Source organism: Neodiprion lecontei, chromosome 3, assembly GCF_021901455.1.
Source record: "Neodiprion lecontei isolate iyNeoLeco1 chromosome 3, iyNeoLeco1.1, whole genome shotgun sequence".
NCBI classification, from domain to species: domain Eukaryota; kingdom Metazoa; phylum Arthropoda; class Insecta; order Hymenoptera; family Diprionidae; genus Neodiprion; species Neodiprion lecontei.
The window spans coordinates 27,938,037-27,957,958 of NC_060262.1; the positions used below are offsets into that span (position 1 = coordinate 27,938,037).

The 19,922-nt window shown below is 36.3% G+C and overlaps 4 protein-coding genes across 9 annotated transcripts in view; 3 read left to right on the forward strand and 1 right to left on the reverse strand.

The window, feature by feature from the left end:
* The first annotated feature begins 1,461 nt into the window (after window positions 1–1,461).
* On the forward strand, window positions 1,462–5,968 carry LOC107218051 (rab-like protein 6). Of its 4 annotated transcripts, none has more exons than XM_015655800.2 (6): window positions 1,462–1,586; window positions 1,960–2,154; window positions 2,558–3,042; window positions 3,372–4,165; window positions 4,271–4,775; window positions 4,921–5,968. In XM_015655800.2, the coding sequence occupies exons 2-6, from the start codon at window positions 2,028–2,030 to the stop codon at window positions 5,119–5,121; spliced, it is 2,112 nt and encodes a 703-aa protein (XP_015511286.1). In that variant the 5' UTR covers window positions 1,462–1,586; window positions 1,960–2,027; the 3' UTR covers window positions 5,122–5,968. The 4 variants fall into 4 exon arrangements, with proteins under 4 accessions (XP_015511286.1, XP_046590969.1, XP_046590970.1 ...); XM_046735013.1 differs by having other exon boundaries at window positions 1,468–1,586; window positions 1,954–2,154; XM_046735014.1 differs by having other exon boundaries at window positions 1,468–1,586; window positions 1,993–2,154.
* A 1,356-nt stretch (window positions 5,969–7,324) lies between these two features.
* LOC107218044 (kynurenine aminotransferase) lies at window positions 7,325–11,277 on the forward strand. 3 transcript variants are annotated; one of them, XM_015655787.2, is made up of 8 exons: window positions 7,325–7,474; window positions 8,527–8,675; window positions 8,752–8,902; window positions 9,461–9,697; window positions 9,799–10,042; window positions 10,196–10,362; window positions 10,508–10,858; window positions 11,040–11,277. In XM_015655787.2, the coding sequence occupies exons 1-8, from the start codon at window positions 7,439–7,441 to the stop codon at window positions 11,097–11,099; spliced, it is 1,395 nt and encodes a 464-aa protein (XP_015511273.1). In that variant the 5' UTR covers window positions 7,325–7,438; the 3' UTR covers window positions 11,100–11,277. The 3 variants fall into 3 exon arrangements, with proteins under 3 accessions (XP_015511273.1, XP_015511276.1, XP_015511275.1); XM_015655790.2 differs by lacking the exon at window positions 7,325–7,474 and adding an exon at window positions 7,910–8,058; XM_015655789.2 differs by lacking the exon at window positions 7,325–7,474 and adding an exon at window positions 7,940–8,211.
* Window positions 10,632–15,748, reverse strand: LOC107218045 (UPF0605 protein CG18335-like). Its single transcript, XM_015655791.2, has 7 exons — window positions 15,620–15,748; window positions 14,988–15,126; window positions 14,664–14,760; window positions 14,125–14,300; window positions 12,454–12,616; window positions 11,721–11,958; window positions 10,632–11,416 (listed from the first exon to the last, which is right to left on the reverse strand). Exons 1-7 carry the CDS (start codon window positions 15,667–15,669, stop codon window positions 11,347–11,349), a joined length of 933 nt encoding a protein of 310 aa, XP_015511277.1. The 5' UTR covers window positions 15,670–15,748; the 3' UTR covers window positions 10,632–11,346.
* Window positions 15,749–18,395: 2,647 nt separating this feature from the next.
* LOC107218048 overlaps window positions 18,396–19,922 on the forward strand; it is a 45,131-nt gene continuing 43,604 nt past the window's right edge. Inside the window, exon 1 of the mRNA XM_046733561.1 lies at window positions 18,396–19,327. Within this exon, the coding sequence (XP_046589517.1) occupies window positions 19,250–19,327 (78 nt within the window). The 5' untranslated portion in view covers window positions 18,396–19,249. The remainder of the gene's footprint in view (window positions 19,328–19,922) is intronic.

Consider the following 19,922-nt stretch of genomic DNA (forward strand, 5'->3'; position numbering starts at 1 on the left):
AAGTATAAAGTCCGTTAAAAATTGGTATGTTTAATAGAACAACATTTCTGTAAAATGATAAAAGCAATTAATTTAAATCCTTGGCTATCTAACGAAATGTTATTTATCGCGTGCTATATTTTTTTGATAAAATAGTTAAAAATCTTAACGTAGATCCATGATCACCGCAAAAAAAAACGTTCCATGTGTTCGTACCAGGTGAAAAAATATCAACTATTTGCATTAAAAAAAAATTCCACTGTAGCGACCAAGTATATTAGAGTCAATTTATTTTCGTTAAACTTTTAAATAATATGAGGATTGAGTGAGTAATTTTTCACTATATATTGTGAGCGTTAATTCCAGTGTTAAATAGGTCATAATCGTCGAGTAATTATTGTGCCGATATAATTTTAATTAATTTCTTGGTATTTTCGATTTTTTTTAAAATTGAAAATTCCCATGATGCAACAACGTAGTCAATTGCTCAATGACGATTTGGATATGTTTTCATTTGAAAGTCCACGCACCATGCTTCAATGATTTCAACCATCACAATTACCGTAACTCGATCTTACGAATACAATCTGATATGTGCGATTCTTAATCATGATTATAGTTTGTTCAACTGTAATTGCATGAATTATGAACGGACTGTCGTTACATAATCAACGCTCATAGTAATTGCTGCAGTGGTATAGATTCGAAGCTGTTACATTGAATATTCATTCAACGTCAGATCGATTTCACGATAGTAGCTCATAGCCATATAACCCATGATAAAGCCTTGAAAATCTTAATAATCACTATAGGGGATATCAATATTTTGGTAAAGTGGCTACTGATAAACATAATTGGGTTCTTTGCGATCTTGTACGGCAATCCTAACGTTATTTTTATACCTGATTTGTATCTTATAACATGAAAAAAACGTTAAATATAAGTGATCATAAACAAGAATTAAATAATGCTTAGTACATTTGTTAGGAAAATGTTACCTACAAGTTCTCGGCAACAAGATTAGAATGTATTGTATTAAAATTATAAAAAAAATATACATACTATTTATACAAGCAAAAATGATCATTTTCAGCTTAGTACTTCATTCCCAACCCGTCAATCGATCCTTTCGGTGATCTATCCCTATTTTATGACCGTGCGAAAAAACACAAACTAAAAATAAACGACTGATATCTACACAGTTACACGGTCAAAAAACAAATTTTTCCCACAAATTACGACGTTGAAATAAATGTTAATTCAAACTTTTAAAGGGTCTGAACGTGAGTTGATTCAGTTCATGCCGATTTACGCTGCATTATTATAATCTGTGAAACAGAATATTCCGAATTGGCTAAATATCAAATTTGAACTGGTTACTATCGATCTAACGATGATCGAGATCGATGATAATAAATTGAAATAAAAAGCGCCACCGTTGCCGGGTACTTCGCAATTAGTGTTGCCAACTGAATTCGGGTAAAACAAAAAGAAATAAAAGAAACAGCTGTTACTTGACAGCTGGAACTATCTCCGATAAAAGTTGCTTTGTTATATTCAAATAAAACATATATTATGCAGACTATGAAAGACAGGATAATCTCTCGGTGAGTCAATACGAAGACAAACTTATTTGTCTGTCTGAAACAATACGTGATATTATATTATAGATAGTGATTTTTGAGTGCTCGACAGAGACACGCGACTACTTTAATGATTTGTACGAACGCCGTGTCAGTTTATATTGATCAAACAGTTAGTTGCCGTAAATCAAACGATAGGAAAAATCTGCGAGAAAAACAACATCAAAGTCTAACAAATATTCCGGTACTTCAACAAGATTTGACAAATTCAATAAGGCGTGTAACCTAACCTAGCCAATAAAAATGTCAAAATTGAATGCAAACTTAGCGTTTGTTGACAATATTATTTGGTAAGATAATTCGTAACCCGTTCTGACGAATCTTTCATAAGTTACAGATATTCCCTAAAACTTTAATCCGACTCAAACAGGTGAACGGTATCGTTAGGAAGAAGTGGAGAGAAATATGTTTTCCGCTTTTAAAAGGTTAGCCGGCAAGTCTGAGGGGCCTGGAAATGTGTCTCCCAGGCCGGCGCATCAGTCGATGCCGACAACGTTGCAAAGAAAGTTTGCCAAAGGTGTACAGTATAATAGTAAGTAATTTTATTCAAGGTATAAGAAGCGCGAGAATAGTTATCACAGATTTCATAGCATTGAAGATCGCAACCTGCATTCGCTCCGAATGATTCTTTAACTGTAATTTGTCATTCTCCCAAAGACAATTTCCAGAGCCGTTAGTCTGCGAACTAATATTTCCTAACATCTAACAGTTTCCTGAAGTCTGTATTATCTTGTAACTATGACCCGATATTTAATATGTTTGGAATTGTTAAAGGCATCGGAAAAGATCAGTGTTTGTGTCTTACGTTTTATCGTCAAATACAATGGAAATAAAAATGCTCAAAAATCTGTACCTGAGATGTTCTAACTTTGCATAATGATTCTCATTTGTTCTCTGTGCTTTTCATAAATTGCACACATTTTTCTGGCTTTTAGTGAAAATCATAATAAAGGGTGACAGAAATGTGGGAAAGACATGCCTGTTCCATAGACTGCAGGGTCAGAAATTTGTCGAAGAATATATACCGACCGAAGAAATACAAGTAGCTAGTATCCAGTGGAATTATAAAGCGACCGACGACATTGTCAAGGTGGAAGTTTGGGACGTTGTGGACCGTGGGAGGAGACGCCGGAAGTTGGACGGACTGAAAATGGACAATGCTCCTTCTGAGCACGTAATTGAGGAACCCGCGTTGGACGCCGAATTTTTAGACGTCTACAAAGGGACGAACGGAGTCATAGTCATGATGGATATCACAAAAACTTGGACGTTTGATTACGTTCAAAGAGAACTCCCTAAAATACCAAGCCACATTCCCGTCATTGTTTTAGGCAATCATTGCGACATGTCTCATCACAGAACCGTTACTCCTGATCATGTTACTTATTTTATCGACTCTCTCCAAGGAAGAACAGCTCAGGTAAATGCTTGATTCCTTAACAGATTTCATCGTGCACTAAAGTGGATTTTTTTCCACCATATAGCCTCAGAACAACATCAGAGTTTCGGTTTAGATCAAAATAAGTACAGTATCTGGGTTTATAGGTTTTTGTTTAAAAAAAAGAATGGAAGTTTCTAGTCATTTCTTTACTACACTTATAATAGTAGGGAAAGATATTGATGTAGCACTACATGCACACCTATCAAGAACCACTTTGAATTATATTTAAATTTTAGAACAAGTTCGATATTCATAGAATACTATTATACGTGATACATGGTAATATATCGGTTTTTTATTTCTATCAGGTGAGATACGCGGAGTCGTCAATGAGGAATGGTTTTGGACTAAAGTTATTGCACAAATTTTTCAATTTACCGTTTCTTCAATTGCAACGCGAGACATTATTGAAGCAATTAGATACGAACGAGGAAGAAACAAGGCTTACTGTCCAAGAGCTTGATCTATTCCAAGATGGAGATGATGCGGATTACAACAAATTTTTAGATAATTTAGTGAACAAAAGACGTGCTATTGCCGATTCTGTATCTGCATCTGTATTGACGCCAAATATAACTTCGTCTTTAAGCACACATCAAATATCACCCTCAAATAGTTCTGCAAGTTTAAATTCGGAAGTCAAGAGATCTTTATCAATGCCTGGTCCCATTGGCCCTATTGGCGGCGGTACACCCATACCAGTGAAAAACATTGATTTTAAGTTTCAACCAAAGAAAGAACACTCGCTGACGAGATTGGAAAATTCTGCAACTTCACAAAAGATATTACAAGCTGCGGCGACTTTACCAAATATCCAACCATTACCAAAAGTAGAAGTGACTAAAGTTGATGACTCTGCGGCCGATAATTTAGAAAGGAGAGATTCAACCCAAAGATCACAGTCGTTTATGTCTAAAATATTTGGCAAGAAGGATGAAGAAGTTGAAAAACCAGTGGAAACAAACATGACAAACTCAAATAATGCAATAACTAGTGTTGAGGATTTTGTACCAGATGATGGAATGCTCGATAGGTCGTTCTTGGATGACAATAGCCAAGCAACTCCACAAAAAGTACAACAAGCACAGGCCGACTCTGAGAGGTGAGTAAACAAAAAGTCTTCGATAGTTAATTCTTTACTCTTCGGTGGTTTTTAGTAAGTATCTATCTAAGATCTCAAGAATATTAATCTTCGAATACTTTTTAGTGATACTGAGACGGGAAATCCTCTTGTCGCGGGCTACGAAGATGATTTGTCATCTGCAGACGAAAATCCTTCACCTGTTCAACTAATACTTACTGAAAATCCATTAATCAAACAAAAACATAAACGAGATTCGTTGGCAGAGGCTGATACAAATACAGAGAAACATAGACAGATTGTAACAAAGCGGGACTCAGTTTCTTCTGTCGAGCCCGAATTACAGATAGTGAATGATTATGAAATCGGTGACTTGCACGAAATAAAGGCAGAGGCATTTGACACCTGGTTAGGCCAAGATTCTAAGTGGCGACAGAGTCCTGAAGGGGGAGAGGATGTCAGCAGTACAAGTACAAAAAAAGATAGGCTAGAATTAAGCGATAAGAGTTTAGACGTCAGCATGACCAGCTCAAACGTACACTTAGAACTACTGGATAACACAAGTATGCGACAAATGAGCTCAAATAACAGCAGCCCGGTTATGAAGGAGAAGAAGAAACTCAAAGAGAAGGTACTTATTGTACATATTTTTGAAACTTCAATTTTACTCAACTGAGATTGAATTCCTGACTGGCAATAAGTTTTTCCTATTAGAAGGTGTGCGAATTGGCCATAACATAATAGATAAGTAAAATAATCTGCTTTATGTATTTTAGAGTGAAGAGAAAGAGAAGAAAAAAAAGAAAAAATCCAAAGATAAAGAAAAAGACAGGGAGAAGTCGGATAAGTTGGAAAAAAGAAAGAAACGATCATTTAGACGTTCAAAAGATGGGAATAGAGAACACGACGAGTTGGAAGAGTTTTTGAACGGAGCGGCAACAAGGCCAGGAATAGATGCCGCTTACGAGGCTATATAGCCCTACGAGATGGTTAGAAGCTTAAGATGGCCACATCTGAAAACAACTTCAATATCTGGCATCTAAGAAAGAAAAGAAAAAACGTCTCGCTTCGTAACTTTGGTCCAGAATATAATGAATATATGAATAGATAAATTGAAGGGTAATAATAAATGCTTCTGAAATGAATATAACGCAAAATAGCTTTCGGACTTGGGAAAGATAAATAACTTGGTATAACAAAATTATTCGTACTTGAGCTTTAAAGGTCTGGCGCAATCTAATTCCTGATTGTGATATACATTATACCTAGCTATTTGAATAATGCAACGCTGTAAAGTCGTTCAATATGTCTAATGGTTGATCATTGCAGCATGCAATTTGTTCCTCAATAATCAAAAAATTATTAGCTATTAATCGATATCACATACAAGATCTCTCTTCCAACTTGAAACAAGTTTTGACAAATGAATCATAAGACTCTCATTCCATCTATCTGTGTACGTATGTGTCCGATATTGTAATAACGCTTAGAGTTCATGTTGAACGTCATTACGTGTAAAATACATTTGAATATTGAGTAATTTAGAAACGATTGTTTAGTGCGATTCTTTCTCGCCCTTAATTGTTGATAAAAATAGTGAGTTCTTTAATTGGCAACGTATTTTCCTTATTGATCAAATTGGTAAATTATAGAAAGATCTGATGTAGGTATAAAAAATGATCTTGACATACCGTAATTACGATGTTATTATTATTATTACGTTCGTTAATCTCTGTGAGTTGTATTTTTTTTTTTTCTAATGTAGTTACGATTTTTATTTGCGACGTTAAATCACTTTGTTGTTTATAGTCATTTATAATGTAACGTTGTACACTATTGTGTCATTACATACATTGAATATAATGTTAATAAATGTATATTCAAACGATAATTAAAAGTAAAAATTGATTCGCTCCCTTTTCGTACCCGTTCGCAAAGTTTTAGAGGCGATATCGCAGATCGGCAAAATTTTAATACGGCTCAATTCTGATGGTACTTACCACCAACGTGTTTTGCGGATAATTCCTGATGATCTTCGAAGAATACTGCGGCGAGTCCAGTACACATTTTTCCACCACACTAAACATCACTACGAAAAATAAATTCACAAAATAACCCACAACACAAACGCGACGAAACGCTAACGCAAGGTGCTGACAATTGAATGACGATATACGATTGGCGGAAGGCTAGCAGCACGGACGCAGATAGCAGCGCCACCTCGGCTCGTGTCAGAACTACAATCGGTAGTGGTTTGGCGCAGCATTTGAATTACGCAAAGTCAATAATGCCCCTTCGATGTTCTGTGGTTTTAGCAATGAACTGTACTGTCAATGCGGCAATGCTGTCTTGTAATAAAATAATTAAATCTCGTCTTGGGACGAAAATTGATTCTTTTTAATAAGACTATCAGCTCATGTTCATGATTTCAGTATTTTCTGTTTTTGTATGTTTAAAGGGATCCTCATATCTGACAAATATAATAATTTATTAAATATTAAAGATACGGCTTTCTCTCGATAAAATTAATATAAAGAATCTATTTTAGACAGCTCACCTCCGCAAGTTTATAGTATTTGATTAATATCTTTATAGATTATTATTTAGATTGAACTGCTGCAGGTTGCACGTGATTCTTTTTCCATCGTTGTGTTGTTACAACGTTGTTTATCCTCCATCTCAAATTAAAGATAAATTCGGGGCGAAATATATACAGAAAATTGTGCTGGAACGTTGAAACGTTCAATTAAATTGATACGAAGTTTTTACATTGTTAGTTGGCATGGTTCTGTGATCCTCCAAAATATATTTTTCTAATATTGCACTAAAGCTTTACAAGATTGCGATTACGTACAAGAATGAGACCTTGCAAATTCCAATAAATAATCGTTAATCAGGAGGCTAACATATTCAAATCAACAAATTGCCTTGCTTTAACTGGCAAGTGAAAGTTAGGTCAGATATAGTAGAGCCTAGATTATTCGAGCCCGCTTCATCGGGGTTCGCGATTATTCAAGTTTATTTTGGAATTAAATAAACGCGTGTTGTACGAGCTACGGCGACTTTTAGTCTCTATTACCTGAGCCTGTCATGGAAAAATATAATTGATACTTGTTATGACCTCAAAGGTTGTGCGTATATCTGCAGTACGTGTTAGTCGAGCTAGCTAGAGTGGGACCAGAATATTTCGAACAATGGAGATTCTACTGTATACACATCAGGACCCGGACCGGAAAAAATATAATGATTCTCAGTTCAATATCAACGCTGTCCCGAAGTGGAGGTTAAAAAGATATGGCATCGAATAGATTTTTCTTCAAATTATTATTGGTAAGAATATTTCAAGTAGCGCCTGTTGTATATTTCGCAATAAGTAAATTATAAACTATGGACAACAAGGGAAAATTTCGATATAATCTTCGGTCAACGTTAATATGACTGTGTGTAACCTATGTATTGTATGGTGAATGTAATCGATGGTTTACAAAGTTGATTAAAAGCGACCAGATGTGTTATGTAATTGGAAGTAAAACGGATTTTAAAGAGAGTTATTAGTACCCTTCCGAATAGTTTTCTGCGAATGGTTTGTTAATTGGAACGAAACATCGCCGGCATTTGAATCTTCCACTTAACTTTCAACTTTAAAGGCCGTCTCCAAAGCGTGCCAAAGGTCATGCGCAAGTGACGAGTGATGACGTTTTCTGCAGTTCAGCCAACAAAACGACGCGGAATTGTCGATAAAAACTTTTTGGACGCATGCTTGAATTAAATAATAAACGAGAACAAAAAAAAAAATTAAAAAAATGATCGAATGATATCTGCCATTAACGACTAACGCGTGAAACGTGGTATTCGACAGTATTCGAAAGGTCGTCGCGCAGCAGACGACATTTGTTTTTTGGAACTATAGAACAGTAAATAAGGTTTTTAAAACTTAAACAATAGAAAAGGAATTACACCGCTTGGCATAATTAACAGCACACAGGCTGAAAGTTTGGTGTACCGAACCGGTGGCATTGTTGGACGTTAATTCTTCCCGCCCTTGTGTTTGATAGTTAATAAATTATGTAAGCTGCTTATCATTATTTTTATTGCTACTCATTGTTTTCTCTACAACAAGCGCTAACACCCTGCAAATATCAAAATACAATTGAAGTGGAGAAGTTTAACCGTTACTGTACTTTAAAAAAATAACCTATCATCTCAATACCTTGTGCAAATATTTCATTTAACATTTTGTGTTGCATTTCTGTTTTTCTGCATTTTGACTAGGCGAAGGCAAATATTATGGTAATTTTTTCGTATTTATATTTTTGCACATTTTTACATTATATGAAAATCATAATGATACTTGCTTTTGTTGATGCTTCTTTCTTTTACAGATGCTGGCAAGAGTGGGTCTATTCAAAACAATTTACAGGTTTCAACCGTCAGTTGTTGCTCTTGCTCAAGTGAACGAGTCTCACAGCAAAGCGGCGATGGATAAATTCTCACTACCCGAACGTTTCATAGGAACAGAAAAATCAGTTTGGTAAATTTCGAATTGTGCTTTATTTCTTATCTCTAGTTATGTTTCCTCCAGAAATAAATAATTGTATTTTACTTAGGGTGGAATATATTCAACTAGCACTTAAACATAAGCCGCTAAACCTTGGACAAGGATTTCCCGATTTTCATGCACCAGAAAATGTAACCAAAGCTTTAGCTGCAAGCGCAACTTCAGAAAATCCATTATTGAATCAATATACCAGGGGTTTTGTAAGTAATCATATCAGTCAGAACCTTTAACAGATCTTCTCAAATAAACCAATATTTTGCCTTGGTTATTCAAAGTATTACATTGTTACTTAATCTAGCCTAACGATGAACAAACTTTTATTAAGAGCAATAATATCTTGACTGCTACCAATTCATGCGTGTGACGTAACATTGATGATAAGACAAAGAGTAATATTTTGCAACATACAAGTCTTTAGCAAACATAGTTTAATAAAGCGTCATACTCGTCCAACTTTTGACCTCTAGATATTAGTTTGTAGTTGTATTATTCCTCTCAATTTTTTTCTTCCCCAGAATCTTGTCTTATCATTATTAACTTAGAGCATATGCTGTATCTATTAGAAACTGCCAGTAGTTTAATTATTAATTAGTGATTTACAGTTTCATTGAAAAATGTTAATTTCTTATTTTTTAGTGATATAAATTTTTGATTCAGATAACTGTGCTTAACTGCGTAATAGTGTCAATTAAGCCTTGTAATAAATTCTTGGAAAAATTAAAATATCATTTAGAGAAATGTCGTATTCATTGTTCTAGGGTCACCCAAGGCTGGTCAATGCATTGAGCAAACTTTATTCACGAATTTTGAACCGTGATCTGAACCCCAACAGTGAGATTCTAGTTACCTCTGGTGCCTACGAGGGGCTCTTTGTAGCAATTCATGGACACACAAGACCTGGCGACGAATGGATTATCATTGAACCTTTCTTTGACTGCTACGAGCCAATGATTTTAGGAGCCGGCGGCACTCCGAGATTTATTGCTTTGAAGCCAGTGAGATGAAACCTTTATAAATAACTTGAATAATAACTATATAAACAAAATATCGGTCAGAGTTACAAGTTAAAATCTATATTAATACATTATGTTTACAGAAAAGAACAAGTGGAAATATAAGCTCGGGAGACTGGGTTTTAGATAAAGAAGAGTTAGAAGGACTATTTAATGAAAAAACGAAGGGTATCATTGTTAATACTCCTCACAATCCCACTGGCAAAGTCTTTACACGGGAAGAATTACAGGTCATTGCAGACTTGGCGAAGAAATGGAATGCTATCGTAATATCCGACGAGGTGTACGAATGGCTCGTTTACAAGCCAAATGAACATGTTAGAATAGGTTATTAAAACTGCACCATCACTCCTGAGAATATCTTCTTAATTCAGTTGTAGGATTGCTCATTGTCAACAATGAGGCATAAATTTACGAATCAATTCCAGGATATGTTTCTCTGACTAAAAATTAATTGTTAAAAATTTTCATATTCCACAGCAACTCTGCCCGGTATGTACGAGCGTACTATTACCATCGGATCAGCGGGTAAAACCTTCAGTGTGACGGGTTGGAAAATTGGCTGGGCTTATGGACCAGCTAACCTAATTTACAATTTACAAATTGTTCATCAAAACACAGTCTACACTTGCGCTACTACTATTCAGGTAAAAAAAAATTTTTTTCGGATAACCTCGGCGACGAGGTATCTCAAGAAAACCTTTGTTGAAAAAGACTGGTAAATGTAAACATTTAAAATTGAAAGTTATTGTTATTCTCGTCGTGTTAAATTGTCTATTTTACTTTGTGCAGGAAGCTATAGCTATCGGGTTCGAGCAGGAAATCGCGAGGTATGGTCAGCCGGATTGTTACTTTGAGAGTTTGGCAAGGGATTTATTGCCGAAACGAGACTATATGGCGTCGTTTTTACGTGAGGTCGGAATGAACCCTACCGTACCAGAAGGAGGCTACTTTATGATCGCAAACTGGACAGCTTTAGCAGATAAAGTAGAACTTTCCACGGAAAAAGACCAATATAAGGATTATAAGTTCACTAAATGGATGACGAAAAATGTTGGTCTGCAGGGGATTCCACCGTCTGCCTTTTACAGCACTGAACACAAGCATTTGGGCGAGGATAATGTACGATACTGCTTCATAAAGGTGAGATTATTAGTGCTTGGAAAATCGAAACGATGGGTAAATGATAGTTCAAATTTGGTTGTTTTTGTTTGTAGAGAGTACAGCTGGTTAGAGAGAAAGAATATTCGTTTAGCACTTAGGTTGAATTAATTTACAATAAAAATGTTTTTTGTCCTCAACTTGACAATACAATGTTTTACAGAGAGATGAAAACTTGCAAGAAGCAGCCAGAATTCTGAAAGAGTGGAAAGCGCGACAGTAATCGAATTACTGAAAAATTAGATCTAATTTTACAGGATTGCCAACTGAAATTGAAATTTCACCCGATGTATATGAAGTTTGTATATTTTTATGTGACTATGGCCACAAGAATGTTTACCTTTAAAAATAATTAATTCCTTGCATTTTGAGAAACAGCAACAAAAATACGCAATTGTCAAGGGTCTTTTTAAAAACATTTATTGCCCTCTTTCCCTTACTTTTAATCAGCAATGATAACCGGATGCTTCTTAAACCGCGAAATCTCCTCTCAGCCATCTCTTCGCGTCCCTGGTGTCTGCTCCGAATGTTTTTCCAAACCTGCAGGCAGTCAATACGAACTTCAACATCTAAAGTCTCAAAAATTGAAGCTATGCGATCACCACATATTTCCCGTACAAACCATAAACCCTTTGAAAATTCACTCATGATACACACAGTCTTTCAGCCTAAATGCTAATGAATAAAAGAGTGAACGGTGTTCAAGGTTTCTTTGGCAATTGTATCACCGCTCAATAGCCGTGCGTCAGCAGCGCAAGGTAGCGTTAATAACAAATTTGCACTTCACCATTCTGTATCTTCGCAATCTTTGGCTAAGATATCGGCAGAATTTATCAGTTCGAACCTGAATGATTCTCCAGGAACGTGTCCCTTGTAGTTTGGAATCATTCCAACGTGTTTGTGGTAAATTTCAGTCGGTTGTATGAGGAGGGGTGGATCCGGCCGAGAAATGGTAACTGGCGCCCATTCTGTGCTCTGTCTTCGTCTGTAATTCGAGGTGAAATCGCAAAGTGCACTGTTCGTCATCACTGAATTTGACGCGCCAAAGTGTGCGTAACCATAGGGAATGTGTCCCGAGTAGCCTGCGTGAAGAACCATCAGCAATAAAAATTTCCCTTCATCCATACTTTGACTAAACATTACTGGGATTATCAGATGGCACCAAGAAACAAGAAGAAAAAATGATGAACAGAATACAAAAATTCATCATTCTCAAGCTGATAAAAAATCGTTAACGTACATCTGGCATTCTCTCGCACGAAAGAGTATCTCATCCGATTTTCACTGTCAATAAGACCCATGACTACGCGTTGCTTTTAATTAAGTTATCCGAGTGGTGATATATTCAGATCGTTTTATTTTATTGAAAAAATTGTATTTTACGAAAAAGGTTAATGAAAATTTGTACGAAATTTTAATGGTCAAAAATTTTTACGCGTGAAAATTGCGTCAATTTGTGAATGAAGTGAGATGCGATCAATTTGAACATTTGAATAGACAAATGACAAAAAGCGAATGACGATATCGAAGAGAGCAAAGCAAGTTGAAATATGCGGCTATTTTATACAATAACGTACCATTGACAAAGAACTTCCCAGGATTATCGTTATTCATGAAATACGGTGAAGGTGCGTGGTCTCTGGGTCTTTCGCATTGTTCGTCGACCGGTAAATTCCTCATTACACCGACACAATCGGGACGGACCGACAGCATGGGCAGTTTAAACTGACTTTCGAGCAGCTGAAATCATATTCGTCACACTAGTTGAGCATTTCAAATTTGAAGATCACCGAATTGTGCCAGACAGCTTACGCAAGTTTCTCCACGTTAACTATTTCTTCAAAGTTTAGAAGGGCATCTTCAACTACATTGATAGTTCGTACAGGTAGAACTTGTACAAGAAATATTTCCACGGACGACAAGATATTTATGTTAACGCGAAAGATAAATATCAACATGCAGCAGGGCTTGTTCTGGATCGTTGACTATTAAAACAACGTATCGCTTTAATTCCCCGATGATTTTTATTCGCTCGGCTGCGTCATTCGTGTCAATCAACCGGCTTGGCGATATTTAAATTGATATTACACAATATCTAATTTTTAAATCGTCTCCAAAGTATTTGTGCTGCTATGCTGCTTATTGCAAGGTATGATCAGTTACGTATTTACGGATCCGGATCGACGCAAGAGACATTAAAGATTGGCAAACATGCGAGTAATTAATGAACGTTTTAAAATTTCTTGCACACAATTATTCTGGCAGAATATCAAAAAGTCATTTAAAGTGACCATGCTAAGCAAATATTATTTACACATACTTTAAGAAACTTTGAAGATATCCCAAAAGACTTTCTCTTGTACGCTATAACTGATCGCGTGTTATGCGGTAAATATTGTCTTATAAGCCACGTCTTTCATTCCAACTAAAGGATTAATTGTTTTATTCTTAATCTTGACTGCTTATCGTTAAAAAATTGCGGTTACTAAAAAGGTCAGATACACTTTTATATGTTACCTAGATAATTTGATCAAAGGTTTAATCATCTTAGGTAAATTTGCCTCATCTTTCACCCTGTACACAAAATTTAATATATTTAATCTTTCATACTCATCTAGATAAATATGCTGTTTATCTTCATATGTATTTATAAATTCCCAGTATGAGGACAACGTAAACTGTTGTTTACTGGAACATAGATGTGGCAATTCGGACTTGAGACTTTGATGTAATTTTGTGAAAACAATCAACATAATTCACTAAAAACGTATTTCTGAAGGAAAATCTTCGCGGTCTTCTTTACTGAAAAAACTGACTGTTTGAGCCAAAGAAACATATCTTTGAAAATATGTTTGTCAACTCGAGTCTAGTCTTATCTATTGCAGAGATAATCGTATAAGAAATTATCTTTCATTTTATCCAGACGAATTTATACATAGGTAGATAATCTTATCTTCGCATAGACATCGGTATATTAATTATCATGTAAAATACCGGTCGCACGATAAAAACAAGAATAAAAAGGAACCGTTGTGATGAAAAATAATTTTGTTTGTCCTTGCTTCAATTTCCCGCAACCTCGATCAAGTGTGAATGAAGTTTAAGGAAGGATTGGAAGAACCTGCAAAGCGGGATGCTGCTTTTTGGCATCCTACTCGTCGTGACTGACTCGACTTACTGATAAACTTGAGCTTAATTCTCTCGTAACTCGTACAATCACGACGGATTAAAATCGCGGCAGTACCCACCAAACGTTCCTCAAGATTACGCGGCTCTCCGCGTCCGCTCTGCACCGCGACGACCTTCTGGAGCTGATTAAGAACTTCCTTGTTCTGGATCTCTTGACGCTTAAATTCGGCAATACCTTCCGTAGCTGTCACGGTATATCTTTGCCCATGACTCGCGTTCAGACCTGGCATAAACCCTGCAACGTAACCGCACGGTGGTCATTAAACCCGGTGAGAATAATTGCAAAGATCATACACAGAAAGTCTAGTCTCCGTTACTATTCTTTCTCATTATCGTCATTGTTACTATATTTTCTTGCAACTGTTGCGAAAATTTAACGCTTGTGCAAGAATAAATTGACGTTAAAGCCTTGTTTAAATAAAAAAGTAGAGTAAACCGAAGAAACTGATTTTGCGTTGCAATTACCAAAAAAGGATCGACGATAGTGCAAAATGGTTAGGCGTACCTCGTTTTTCGTAATTCCAACAATATATTCAAACAGTTTTTTAACGATACCTGTTTTACTGAATTTTTCTCAGTGTTGGTAAAATTATTATACCTTCGTAGCCAGGTGTCATTGGATGAACATAGACTGGGGTGCCTCTTTTAAACCTCGTATTGACAATGTCGATGTCATCTTTCGGAGGCCGCGAAACCTGCGTTGGAAATGATAGTGTTAATTATCTGTTCTTTTAAATGACAACTGCATAGATCGATTCTATTAGACTCATTTTATTTTAATGGACTACCGTATCGGTTATACCTTCAATGGTGTAATGCAAATTCTAAGTACCGATATTCTGGAGGGTAAAATTAGCAATGACCAGGTGAAGGAATCGTGATTTAGATTCGTGCGTGAAAAAGGGTCGACAAATGTTTAAACCTGGTATTCGTCGGTGGTACGGTTTGAAAGAATAAGGGTTTCGGCATGATTTATCGTCGGATCTAGCAAAAGCTTGTGCGTCTGGCTTCCGTAGGTTTCGCCACATCTGTAACGATACTGGGGACAAAATCCGGCGTATCTGGGCAAGAACAGGGTGAAATAAGTAAAGTAACATAGATACATGTACGAATCAGAATCAAGCATGAATTAAAATTATCAACTTAACAGAGTCAACGAAGTTTTTTCCCACATAATAATTAATACGCTACCTTAATCAAAGGCCTTGGAGCGCAACCGGAATGCTAATAATGTATTCTTGAAACGAGTATCCGATTTCGTGTTAACATATCACTACATACCGATAAATACGAATGAAGAATAAATCCTCAGTCATACTTGGAATTTCAAAGATGTGATAAAAGCTATTGCCCACGCGACGAATATGCATTTAGGTATGTATAACTTATTTCCAACGGAATTACACGCGATGAAAATAACGGTGCGGAATTTCATAAAACATTTAAATGTGCGATTTATGCGGTATATTTTACAAGGTTTGATGCGCTAATGAATGTGTATATATGTGTATATATATGTATATATATGCACTAATTACGCAACAAATTTCTCACCCGGGAATAAGATGCGGATCTACGGTGGTAACGAGCTCCGTTCCGGTCATTTTCAATTAGAATTTATCATTCAACGTAGACGTAAAACTGAGACGGAAAGTTCGCTCTCACGATGTTTAAGAAGACGAGAATTTCATTTTTGATGAGAAAATACGTCAATATTTTTTTTTTATATTCTAGGAAAAAGTAAAAAGGATATACTGATGAAAAATTTCACATCATGATGACGGATGTCAGACAAAACAAAACGGAAGTCCGAAATGACGGGAAACAGATGACTCATGCTGATTGGAAAATCTTTGACAGCCGTTAAATTAATGAACTTCTCTTTTTTCCGGCAGGAATATAACATATAAGGTACATGAGTATATTGTTCCAAAAAACGATCAGTAATTTTTATACATTTTACATGGGTACATACATGTACAGGCGGCGGAAAGATTTCTGGCTTTACAAATATTTCGTCAGCGGGTTTGTTTTTCTCGAAAGTTGAAATAAAGCCGGTTTCGAAAAACATCTTTAGTAACAGTCAGTATTATAATCCCCACGAAAATTTAACATCGAGTGATTCGTGCGTTTGAACTCGTTTACAAAGATACTTGAGGAAATACGTTCGACTTATATCCGCAATAATTTTTACTTTACCAGAAAAAGAAGAAAGGTAAGATACATCTGCAGCTGATTGAATAACTCTGCACATTATAGTCAGGTGTCTATTCTAAGGTAATATATTAGAATTATCTTAGCCTATTCGGGCACCAGTCACTCAATTTTTAAGAAGTCTAATTGTAATTCAAGTTGGTCTGAACATATTTCCAACTTTTAAGAATCTCGGGGGACCAGCGTTACTATGCATATAATTCACGTACTAGCCAATCAAGTAGCCATTAGTACGAAAAAACGTTTTTTGACGTAAATCAATCAAAGTTGAGGTGGTTACTTGTTTCTAAATTTTTAGGCTAACTACCGTCGATGATGAACTACTAAGAAATATTCACACACCTATTATAATATCTACAGATAAAGTTTCACTGTTATTGATGATAGGTATCACTTGATTGCAACTGTGAGAAAATTGATTGAATAATAACTGCGGTGTGCAGGTATTTAGTTTGCATTTTTTTTTTTTTTCCTGAAAAGGGATTAATAAGTTTAATCCAAACGAAGCTCTAGGCTGCAGGCTTATCACCGTAAGTACCCTCTACTCGTGACGTATGCGTACCTGACGATTCGTAATCAGCACACGAACGCGGGCAAATATGCAATTCTTATCGGTATGTAAACAGCACACCGTAACGAGCAAAGATAATATCAACTGCTGATACTGAATACGGATCACGCTCTCACCACTTTTGTGTAACGGCATTATACTGCAGGCAAAAATGGAATCCTAAGGTTTCGTAACATTAGCGTTATGATGGTTACAGGCATATAATAATACAATTAAAGTTATAATTTACGCTTGCATTGGTAAGTGAAATTTCGAGAAAGTTAACCCAACACTTTGTACGGTTGTATCATTACACATTTGCGTGCACGTCTCGATCATTCCTCTGAGAAATCCAACATTTTAAACAACTACGAATTACGGTTCAACGTGTTCGTATTCCGTAGTAAAAAGCGCAGTGGAATTCATGGATTCACGGTTTTACGAGTTCGCATAGTTTTCGATTCGTATGAAATAAACACTGTTTTGACGGGCAATGCAAATTTCGGAATATGTATCGCAGGTATGTCGGGATGACGATATCGTTAATAATTCATGGAAACTGTCACGTCCGAGATTCGCGATGTCTGGATGAAAATCAGTGAAAAGGTTGGCGCGAAGGATATTAATCAACCCATAAATTGGTCCGACTCCTGATGAAATATTCACTGTGCGTACATATGCCTGCAAATTTGATGAAATATCAGCCTGTAGCCAGTTACCGCAGTTTTCCTTGATACAGGTTAAACCGTTTAACAGAAAATCCCTTCGTCTTCACTCGCGCTAATTGATCTGCAACCGAAGAACAAACGTCAAAGGGTATAAAAGGTAATTGATAAGATAAAGGTACGAGTACTGTCCAATGAACCGAAACGAATTGATTAATTATCGAATTTACAAGCATCAATTTTTTGTCGTAATCAATTACTTTCAATTCCCCGTCACGATTCTTCTCTTAATTTCTATTTTTCGTTCATTTCCACTTTACCGGATGATATCCATTGATTTTCAAATATCCAAGGCGATTTGAAACGACGTACGAACTGGCTAGAATCACACGAAATCACAATAAATCACTGCGAATCGCCTAGAAGCCTGGGAAATCGTTGAGAATCACTTGGCAAAGTGGAAATCAACGAGGGCACACGACAAGGTGGATAAGTCGATCGAATGCGTTAACGAATGAAAACCATTCGGCGTTTGTCGCGAGGTTTTCAACAATTGCCATGATTTCGAAGGATTTTTTCAGCGTTGTATCATGCGATTTCAAGTGATTCGCAGCGATTCCCGATGGTTTCAATCGACTCGATCAATTCCTCGTTTCTTCAAACGACAAGACGGTCATTTAACTTCGTTCGACTCACGATTTTACTTCCGTATCTGTGAGAGTAATTACGGCTCTCCGACGAGTGAACGGACCATCGAGATGGAGTTAGGAAAATTCACCATGTGCGTGCTTCCGTGGTGGGGAACGAGGATCGGGAAGCCCAGAGTGGAACTGGAAGTGGGCATCGAGAGTCGCCGCATGGCTTTGCCTCCGTTTTATTTTCCAGTTTTCGAACACGGCACGACCGGAGCGGAACAGTCAAGTTTGTTGGTCTAGCTTTTGACTCGATGTTTGAGGTGAATTCTTAGGCTTGCATTCGACGTTCATCTTCCTCTCGCCTTTTCCGTGACAGTGGGAAATTAATCTAGGCGAAATACGTGTAACAATGGTTTCATTCAACGAGCGAACAGTGGGATGAACAACAAAGTGTTATTATATAGATCGCGATCGTTTAAAATTGAAATTATCCGCCTCCTGCGCCCGGCTATTTACATGCAATTCGCGATATCGATACGAGTATGTGTACCTTGCGAAGACGTCGACACGAGGAAAATGTTACACGTCATTTCTCCATTCTCATTTATTTCTATTTTTTCCTCAACTAAACCGGGAATTCCAGTCATTACTGAGGCTTACGGATAGTGTTATGAGCAGAATTTCTCGATAATTCAAATTTCGCAGGAAATTCTTACGGTTTTATAGATTTTTGTGTACAGCGATTAGCGAGTGCAGACTATTGTTCGGAATGTCTGTTTTAATCGCCAAATTAAGTGAGACAACGAATTACGCACGAAGATTTGATCAATTGTATATAAATTTAACAAGCCCGTTAATTTATCCCGTTAAACAATGTTAACACGACCATGAATCACGTGACCGTTACTGATTGGAAAACCAGTGAAAGTGTGGCGAAAATATGTATTTACAAAGTGAAATAGGAATGTTGGCTAAGAAAATTTTTAACTAAAAGTTTAAACAACGTACACGCGCTCGACGCCTTATATTTGTGGATTCACACTAGATTACGATCGATCACGCCTTAAATTTGATGGACCATAATTCCTTACTTGATGTTGAGTGATTCAGTGTATTCAGAATGTGGTACCGCCAAGAACAAAATTCGGTATTTTATATCGATTCGGATTATGACTCATTCAGCGCCTCCGACAACATGGTACGAATTTTTTTTCTCCAAATATCCTTATTTCCTCGTCGGTCGTTTCATTCGTTTCTGCAAAATGCTAATACACACTAGGGTGGCGGTTATTTTGTCTTTGGTAACATTTTTTTGCTTCCTTCGTTAATATGCAATCAGGGTGCGTGAAAAAAAAAATTTTGTGTAATGTTTGCAGATGCTCGAATAATTTTAACTCGTGCCATCCAGCGATTGAAATTTTAAATGGAAATCAGTTGCTTTGTTTGTTACAACTTGAGTAAAAATTCAAGTATCGGTTTGATACTTGGTAAAGTTGTCTATATAGAATGGCTTAATAAAAATGTGTTTTTTTTTTATCTATCAATTTTGAAATTTTTAGGATTTGTACCTATCATTGCAAGCAACAACTTTGCCAAGTTCAAAATCGTTACTTGAGTTTTTGCTAGATTTATTTTAAAAAAACATTAAATATAAATATTATTAAAATTATACGGCCACCTTCAACCTTGCACACATTTTTTTTACGTACCGTGATTTTATTTTCGCGAAAGGAACGAACATTTTTTATCAAAGCCGAAACAACGGCCACTCTATTATATATACGTGCGTGTTA